This window comes from Rutilus rutilus (assembly GCF_951802725.1).
Source record: "Rutilus rutilus genome assembly, chromosome: 5".
NCBI lineage: Eukaryota > Metazoa > Chordata > Actinopteri > Cypriniformes > Leuciscidae > Rutilus > Rutilus rutilus.
In genome coordinates, this window is record NC_140213.1 from 988165 (window position 1) to 998164 (window position 10000).

At 41.0% G+C, this 10000-nt stretch overlaps 1 protein-coding gene across 2 annotated transcripts in view; it reads left to right on the forward strand.

Annotated features, from left to right (window-relative positions):
• The window catches only part of reln (reelin), a 157290-nt gene that overhangs the window by 25194 nt on the left and 122096 nt on the right, over positions 1–10000 (forward strand). For both annotated transcript variants that reach the window (XM_084409692.1, XM_084409691.1), the window contains exon 2: positions 1837–1944. In XM_084409692.1, coding sequence (XP_084265818.1) covers positions 1837–1944 — 108 coding nt within the window. The remainder of the gene's footprint in view (positions 1–1836; positions 1945–10000) is intronic.

The window sequence follows — 10000 nt, forward strand, 5'->3', positions numbered from 1 at the left end:
GTAGTGGAAGAGCCTCTCCTCAATATTATTAACTCGTCTTTATCTTTAGGTCATGTTCCAAGAACATTTAAACTGGCAGTTATAAAACCTCTCATTAAGAAACCACAATTAGATCATAATAACCTAGCAAATTATAGACCCATTTCAAATCTTCCATTTATGTCTAAAATATTAGAAAAAGTGGTGTCCGCTCAATTGTGTTCTTTCTTGCAAGAAAATGATATCTATGAAAAGTTTCAGTCAGGATTCAGCATCATAGCATTGAAACTGCGCTCGTTAAAATCACAAATGATTTACTATTAGCTTCTGACCAAGGCTGTATCTCAATACTAGTTTTACTTGATCTTAGTGCTGCGTTCGATACTATAGATCACACAATACTCTTAGATCGACTACAAAATTATACTGGTGTTCAAGGACAAGCATTAAGCTGGTTCAGATCATACTTATCTGACCGCTACCATTTCGTCTATTTAAATGGAGAAAAATCGATCATAACTCCAGTAAACTATGGAGTGCCGCAGGGATCTGTGTTGGGCCCTCTGCTATTCTCAGTATATATGATGCCACTTGGAAATATTATAAGGAAACATGGAATTAGTTTCCATTGTTATGCTGATGACACTCAAATATATATTTCATCACGGCCAGATGAAAACGCTAAATTATCCAAATTGACAGAGTGTGTTAAAGATATAAAAGATTGGATGACGCGTAATTTTCTTTTATTAAATCCAGACAAAACAGAGGTACTACTTATCGGCTCAAAAAACCACCCGCAAAACCTCTCGCAATACAACTTTAATATAGTAGGATGTCCTGTTACTTTATCCTCTACAGTAAAAGACCTGGGTGTTATACTCGATTGCAACCTGTCTTTCAAAAATCATATTTCATATGTTACAAAAACAGCCTTTTTCCACCTTAGAAACATTGCTAAGCTACGTAACATGCTATCAGTTTCTGATGCAGAAAAGTTAGTTCATGCATTCATGACCTCGAGACTAGATTACTGTAACACTTTATTAGCTGGTTGTCCTGCATCCTCAATTAACAAGCTACAGTTAGTCCAGAATGCCGCCGCTAGAGTTCTTACTAGATCAAGAAAATATGATCATATAACACCGATTTTATCATCACTGCATTGGTTACCTATAAAGTTCCGTATTAATTACAAGGTATTGCTACTGACTTATAAAGCCCTAAACGGCTTAGCTCCAGTCTATTTAACGGATCTTCTATCGCCCTATAATCCATCGCGCTCTTTAAGATCACTTAATTCAAGGCTTCTGGTCATACCTAGGATATCCAGATCCACCAAAGGAGGGACAGCATTTTCACATTTAGCTCCAAAACTCTGGAATAGTCTTCCTGATAGTGTTCGTTGCTCAGACTCGCTTTCCCAGTTTAAAACTAGATTAAAGTCGCATCTCTTCAGCCAGGCATTCATATAATACTTTTAATCTTACAGTTCAAATTACAATCCGGCCTCTAGTTAATAAACGCCAGAGGAGAACTTGCCCCCGACTGAGCCTGGGTTCTCCCAAGGTTTTTTTTCTCCATTGGGTCACCTGATGGAGTTTTAGGACACTATTAGGTCACTTGATGGAGTTTTTCGGTTCCTTGCCACTGTTGCCTTTGGCTTGCTCAGTTGGGGATATTCTGGGGATATCTAATTTGATTTTATCAATAAATTCCACTAGAAACAAACCTTGTTGTATTATTTTAATTTAATACTGTGAAGCTGCTTTGATACAATCTGTATTGTGAAAAGCGCTATACAAATATACTTGACTTGACTTGACTTGACTAACACTGTCTCTCGTGTGTCTGCAGTGACGATCTCCACCAGCACGTACTTCGATGGGCTTCTGGTCACGGGTCTCTACACCTCCACCAGTGTCCAGTCCTCTCCCATCCCAGCGTCTCCAGCTTTCGGCTTCGGTGAGTCTTCAGGGAGAAACAGAACAAGTCACATTCTATCAATGAACACTCATAACTGGGTCGAGTCCACTTGAGTCTCATTATCTGTTAGATAAGAGCAGAATCTGTGGGAGGAGGACGGCTTGATGGACTGGAGAATTGTTTGAGAGCTTGCTTAATGTTTCTGAGAATCCTCTGTCTATAAGAGAGCTTGAGTGATGTGAACATCGACATAATGCAAACTGTTCCCAATCTCTCACATTAATACAGCATTCAATACGCGAGTTTAGGGCTGGTTATGAAATCATGTCATGGACTCATGAATATTAATTATGTGACGTTGTTTGGTAACCTTTCTGAAACATCCACCTACGTAATCTATTAATATTCATAAGCCAAGCATTAACAGTAGTAGGTGAGGATCCAGGTGACTATCAGCTGAATGCAGTCTTTATGCCAAATGTGTAGATTTAACTCCATAATGTTTTAATGAACCCGGTTCCAGTACGGTTGCTCTACAAGAGGGTTAAACCATTTAAATATGAGGAAAATATTTAATATTTTTCAATGTTCTTAATATGATAACAAATAAACTTGATTAAAGTATTTATCTGACAAAATTATTTGGCAAAAAAAGGCAAACTACAGATACAGGCTTTATTTTATTATGCAAAATAAGTAAATAAAAAATGCATAGAAAAACAAAAAGCTCACAGGAAAAAGCAAACATAATCAGTTATTAATATTTCATTGGTTCTCTCTTGGTTCTTGTTTTTGCGCGTGTTCATAATTTATGGCCAAAAATTATGTGGCACAATGTGTTTCATTGCGTTATTATCACAAATCCAGCAGTCGTCTCCGAGCACAGCTATGCAATATGAATCTTTATAATCATATTTGAATAACGGCTGAAGATATCAGATGTCCGTCACTTTTGGACACTACTGTATGTAAACCACAAAAGCAAAAATGTGACATGATTTCAAACAAAATATACGTTTCATTGGGTCGAGTGAAGTCTGTTTTGAGCTCATCAAACCATTTCTCAGTTTCTCTTCAGAATGTCCTTTCTGTCATCAAGGTTTCTGAACTTAAAGGGAAAAGGGAAATTAAGTCATAATTTACACACCCTGGTGTTTTTCTGAACTACATCTGAAATCTCACTGAGCGTTCCCTACATTACGCCACTGGATGAGTGAATGCACACGGCTCCTTCAGTATGTAAATCACATCATTGACACCGGTTTCTATGCAGACACTCCTCTTTCTATGTAAATGAAGCTCATTACTGAAGAATCTGATGAAACAGATGTTTGTGTGCTCATACTTTCACTCAGTTTTACATTGAAACCTTGTCTCTTGATTAGGTCATTAATAACATTTGGTGTGATGTGTGATGAGGATGGATTGAACAGTCGCTCAAACTTTCATGCATGCAAACCAGGAGAATTAAACTCCCACTTTCCCAACATTCAGAACTCTCAAAAGAAATGTAAATTATGCTTATTTTGAGACGCATGACAGAATGTTGTTAATAGTTTCAGAATACGTTGTGGGTTTTAAAGATGCTGCAGCTCTAATTATATTTATAGGTTTGGTTCAAATTGTACATTTTAATTTAGTATTAATCAAAAATATTTTTCCCCCAAAGACAAAAACATAAATACAATGTAAAATCATTATTTATTATAAAGACCAATATACTTCATATTTTCTTAGGCATAAGCCAAAATGTAGGTCAAAATGATTTTTTTGTTTTGTTTTTGGCTTTTTCATTATAAATAAAAGTTAAATTAGCTATAAAATGAAAGAATTTTAACTTCATATGAAATGAAAAGCATTTTCTCATCTTGAGTGTTCGTTCGTTTGTTCGTTCATTCATTCATTGCAAATGAACCCAATGAGTACGTGACTGGATGAACATGGATCCTCACACCCAAATGAATGTTAAAGAGGCACTATTACGCCCTTTCTCAGAGTCTTGATGTTGTTTCTCTACTAGAACAGGTTTTCCTGCTTGAATGTTGATTATTCTCCTCATATTCTCCATTGTTGCGGCTCCTCTCTTCCCAGTCTGTCAGTAACGCTCTGTTTACTTCCTGTCTCTGTGAAGCCCCTCCTTCTGAAAAGCACACTGTGCTCTGATTGGTCGGCTGGAGCAGTGTGTTGTGATTGGTCGAGCGCTTTGAGTGTGTTTAGGGAAATGCCCCGCCCCTTACCATAACCGCCAGTTTAACACACTACTAATTCTGTCAGGACCACTATCGTCAAATACGATTGACAATTAGCATACAGTAAGGATTGGCGGTATGGTTCTGCTCTGGGCGAGAACTAGCGTGGATAAGAGCAGCAATAACCCTCCCTAGGGTGAACAGAACAGAACCAACATGAATGTATTGAAGATATCGTTAATTAATTATTAAGTACAACATAATTCAAGAATTTATTCTGATTCAAGGGGAATCAGAGAGCTGGGGAGGGAGGAGGGTAATCAGCTCCTGGGAACGCGATAGCTGCTGATAATACTGAAGGAGCTTATATATGTATGCAGTGATAGGCGTCGTATTCCTATAGGTAGACGTGGATCAGCTGATGTGAGCCTAACGTGACCTGCCAGAACTCACGCTACTCTTAATCTAACTCAACCAGGCCCCGCCCCTTTATTCTGCGCATGAATTATTTAAATGAGGAATATAGTGACGTGTGAGAGTCACTTATAGAGAAGAAACTCAAGCCTACAGTGGAGGCGGTTCAGGAGTTCAGAAACACTGGCGCTGATATAGAGAAGAACTCTCAGTATTACTGGACTTCTGTAGCTTCAGACAGATTCACACACTGCACCTTCTGTGGCTGTAGTTTTAGTCGCTTCCAATGTCATTATTATGAACGAGTCAATCACCATCTGTTATGAAATGATGAATATGAATATCACATCCAGTGAAAAGAAACAAAGGCATTTAAAAAAAAAAACGTTTTAATGGAGCGGATGAAATGAAGGAGAACAAATTTAGTGAAACAGTGTGTGTTTCCTGTATTTACTCTCTCACTATGCGTTCATTTGCATGCTGCTTTATGCCATCATTCTTAGTTCACATTGTGTGTGTGTGTGTGTGTGTGTGTGTGTGTGTGTGCGCGCGCGTGTGTGTGTGTGTGTGTTAGCGCTCTCATGGGGTTGAAGAGCTGTCAGTCCCTGAGAGACTTCAAAAGCTCAGCAGCTCTGTGATCAGTCTGCTCTCTGACTCCTCTGACAGCTACACACACACACACACACACACACACACACTCACACACGCACACACTCGCGCACACACACACACACACATACTCAACAGCGCAGTCTAACACAGATACAGTAGTGATTTCCGGCTTAATGTTAAGGAAAACTGACATCTTCTCCCTTCATTCAAATATAAATGTGTTATATATTTTGTAACCATATTGTGTAGTTGTGCTTGGAGTGTTTCAGTGCTTTATTTTTACAGACTTCATCAAATATAAGACTAATTGAAATTCAGCATTAAAACAGCTCTACAGAAGACAATAGAGTCATCATTCAGTCCAGTGTTGATTCAGTCCAGTGTTGATTCAGCTCAGTGTTGATTCAGTTCAGTGTTGATTCAGTTCAGTGTTGATTCAGCTCAGTGTTGATTCAGTTCAATGTTGATTCAGTTCAGTTCAGTCCAGTGTTGATTCAGTTCAGTGTTGATTCAGTTCAGTCCAGTGTTGATTCAGTCCAGTGTTGATTCAGTTCAGTGTTGATTCAGTTCAATGTTGATTCAGTTCAGTTCAGTCCAGTCCAGTGTTGATTCAGTTCAATGTTGATTCAGTTCAGTTCAGTCCAGTGTTGATTCAGTTCAGTGTTGATTCAGTTCAGTTCAGTCCAGTGTTGATTCAGTCCAGTTTTGATTTAGTCCAGTTTTGATTCAGTCCAGTGTTGATTCAGTCCAATGTTAATTCAGTTCAGTATTGATTCAGTTCAGTGTTGAGTCCAGTGTTGATTCAGTTCAGTGTTGATTCAGTTCAGTTCAGTCCAGTGTTGATTCAGTCCAGTGTTGATTCAGTTAAGTGTTGATTCAGTTCAGTGTTGAGTCCAGTGTTGATTCAGTTCAGTGTTGTTTCAGTTCAGTTCAGTCCAATGTTGATTCAGTCCAGTGTTGATTCAGTTCAATGTTGATTCAGTTCAGTTCAGTCCAGTGTTGATTCAGTTCAGTGTTGATTCAGTTCAGTCCAGTCCAGTGTTGATTCAGTCCAGTGTTGATTCAGTCCAGTTTTGATTTAGTCCAGTTTTGATTCAGTCCAGTTTTGATTTAGTCAAGTTTTGATTCAGTCCAGTGTTGATTCAGTCCACTGTTAATTCAGTTCAGTGTTGATTCAGTCCAGTGTTGATTCAGTTCAGTGTTGATTCAGTCCAGTGTTGATTCAGTTCAGTTCAGTTCAGTGTTGATTCAGTCCAGTGTTGATTCAGTTCAGTGTTGATTCAGTCCAGTGTTGATTCAGTTCAGTTCAGTCCAGTTTTGATTTAGTCCAGTTTTGATTCAGCCCACTGTTAATTCAGTTCAGTGTTGATTCAGTTCAGTTCAGTCCAGTGCTGATTCAGTTCAGTGTTGATTCAGTCCAGTGTTGATTCAGTTCAGTGTTGATTCAGTCTAGTGTTGATTCAGTCCACTGTTAATTCAGTCCAGTGTTGATTCAGTTCAGTGTTGATTCAGTCCAGTGTTGATTCAGTTCAGTGTTGATTCAGTCCAGTGTTGATTCAGTCCAGTGTTGATTCAGTTCAGTATTGATTCAGTCCTGTGTTGATTCAGTCCAGTGTTGATTCAGTTCAGTGTGTTGATTCAGTTCAGTGTTGATTCAGTCCAGTGTTGATTCAGTCCAGTGTTGATTCAGTTCAGTGTTGATTCAGTCCAGTGTTGAAATTTCAGTCCAGTGTTGATTCAGTCCAGTGTTGATTCAGTCCAGTGTTGATTCAGTTCAGTTCAGTAAGTGTGTAAAGTTTATTGATAACTCAGTGAGTTTGACTGAGCTGTAATCAGAAGTGATTGAGTGTGAGTCTGCCAGGGTTTGTGTGTTCCTGGTTCACTGACACTCCTGTCCTGTTGTGTGAGTGTGTGTTTGGAGTCGCTCAGGCTGAACACTCCTGTCCTGTTGTGTGAGTGTGTGTTTGGAGTCGCTCAGGCTGAACGCTCTTCCGTCTGTGTGTGCTGTTGTGTTCGGTGAAGCTGTGTTTCATCAGACACGTGTTTCCTCGTAGTGTTGTGTTGCACGAGGCTGGTGAGTGTTATCATTAGCTGTGTGTTCGTGTCTTGTTCTGTTTGAACACATGAGCTTGTGATTGTGTTGGCAGGCCTTGAGCTCGTGTGTGTGCCATGTTGTGCCGTTGTTCTCCTGTGATTGTCTTCAGTGCCCCTCCTGTTCTCCCTCATTACACTGTTTGCTCCCTGTTTATCTCCTTGTGTTTTCAGTCCTGTGCCGGTTCCTCATCTCACGTACCGATCGTGTCCTGTCCTGATTCTGTCACCGCGTCCATAGGAGTGTAACGATTCAAAACACGATACTGAACGGGTAACTCTCGCCAAAACTGAACCTAGGCTCTTTTAGTTAATCTACCCGAGTCAAACTGTCGTAAACATTCTAATTATGCCTTTACACAAAAGTTTGACTCGGGTAGATTAACTAAAAGAGCCTAGGTTCAATTTTGGCGAGAGTTACCCTTGAACTCACAATACCATCTTACTGCGATACTCAAGACATGTGGGAAAAGGTTAACAAGGTGACTTGGTGCTGAAACCCAGAGCACAGGACAATAGAGACGCCAGAATAACAATATTCATGATTCTGAAGATGAAAATACAGAATTATTGTAGATGAATATGCTTGAACTCTGTCACTGACTAGATATATTTAAAATAATGTAGGACTCTTTATACTGTAACATCAGACATTTGGCATTATCAGGACACACAGATATTTCCCCATTGCATTATTATACATTATATTCTACATTATATATAGTAGTTTAATGTAGTTCTGACACTAAAACTCTGAAAACTTGATTTTTTTCTCACACAGTAATTTTCATTTTGGTTGAACTATCCACAATACATGTTGTTGCATTTTTGTATTGCGATATATAGTGACACCCCTCGTCCGGTCTTGTTCTCCCCCTCGGGGTCGTTTTAGTTTGTGTTTGTTTTATGTTTTATATCTAATAAAAGCCGATTCCTCCTCTGCTCATCCTCTACCTCACCCCGACAGACTCGTTCAGGTTTAGACTCGTTCAGGTTTAGCTCTGGTCAGACAGACTCGTTCAGGTTTAGCTCTGGTCAGACAGACTCGTTCAGGTTTAGCTCTGGTCAGACAGACTCGTTCAGGTTTAGCTCTGGTCAGACAGACTCGTTCAGGTTTAGCTCTGGTCAGACAGACTCGTTCAGGTTTAGCTCTGGTCAGTCAGACTCGTTCAGGTTTAGCTCTGGTCAGACAGACTCGTTCAGGTTTAGCTCTGGTCAGTCAGACTCGTTCAGGTTTAGCTCTGGTCAGACAGACTCGTTCAGGTTTAGCTCTGGTCAGTCAGACTCGTTCAGGTTTAGCTCTGGTCAGACAGACTCGTTCAGGTTTAGCTCTGGTCAGTCAGACTCGTTCAGGTTTAGCTCTGGTCAGTCAGACTCGTTCAGGTTTAGCTCTGGTCAGACAGACTCGTTCAGGTTTAGCTCTGGTCAGACAGACCCGTTCAGGTTTAGTCCTGGTCAGTCAGACTCGTTCAGGTTTAGCTCTGGTCAGACAGACTCGTTCAGGTTTAGCTCTGGTCAGTCAGACTCGTTCAGGTTTAGCTCTGGTCAGACAGACTCGTTCAGGTTTAGCTCTGGTCAGTCAGACTCGTTCAGGTTTAGACTCATTCAGGTTTAGCTCTGGTCAGTCAGACTCGTTCAGGTTTAGCTCTGGTCAGTCAGACTCGTTCAGGTTTAGCTCTGGTCAGTCAGACTCGTTCAGGTTTAGCTCTGGTCAGACAGACTCGTTCAGGTTTAGCTCTGGTCAGACAGACTCGTTCAGGTTTAGCTCTGGTCAGTCAGACTCGTTCAGGTTTAGACTCATTCAGGTTTAGCTCTGGTCAGTCAGACTCGTTCAGGTTTAGCTCTGGTCAGTCAGACTCGTTCAGGTTTAGCTCTGGTCAGTCAGACTCGTTCAGGTTTAGCTCTGGTCAGACAGACTCGTTCAGGTTTAGCTCTGGTCAGACAGACCCGTTCAGGTTTAGTCCTGGTCAGTCAGACTCGTTCAGGTTTAGCTCTGGTCAGTCAGACTCGTTCAGGTTTAGCTCTGGTCAGTCAGACTCGTTCAGGTTTAGCTCTGGTCAGACAGACTCGTTCAGGTTTAGCTCTGGTCAGACAGACTCGTTCAGGTTTAGTCCTGGTCAGTCAGACTCGTTCAGGTTTAGCTCTGGTCAGACAGACTCGTTCAGGTTTAGCTCTGGTCAGACAGACTCGTTCAGGTTTAGCTCTGGTCAGTCAGACTCGTTCAGGTTTAGCTCTGGTCAGACAGACTCGTTCAGGTTTAGCTCTGGTCAGTCAGACTCGTTCAGGTTTAGCTCTGGTCAGACAGACTCGTTCAGGTTTAGCTCTGGTCAGTCAGACTCGTTCAGGTTTAGCTCTGGTCAGTCAGACTCGTTCAGGTTTAGCTCTGGTCAGACAGACTCGTTCAGGTTTAGCTCTGGTCAGTCAGACTCGTTCAGGTTTAGCTCTGGTCAGTCAGACTCGTTCAGGTTTAGACTCATTCAGGTTTAGCTCTGGTCAGTCAGACTCGTTCAGGTTTAGCTCTGGTCAGACAGACTCGTTCAGGTTTAGCTCTGGTCAGACAGACTCGTTCAGGTTTAGCTCTGGTCAGTCAGACTCGTTCAGGTTTAGCTCTGGTCAGACAGACTCGTTCAGGTTTAGCTCTGGTCAGACAGACTCGTTCAGGTTTAGCTCTGGTCAGTCAGACTCGTTCAGGTTTAGACTCATTCAGGTTTAGCTCTGGTCAGTCAGACTCGTTCAGGTTTAGCTCTGGTCAGGTTTAGACCCGTTCAGGTTTAGCTCTGGTCAGTCAG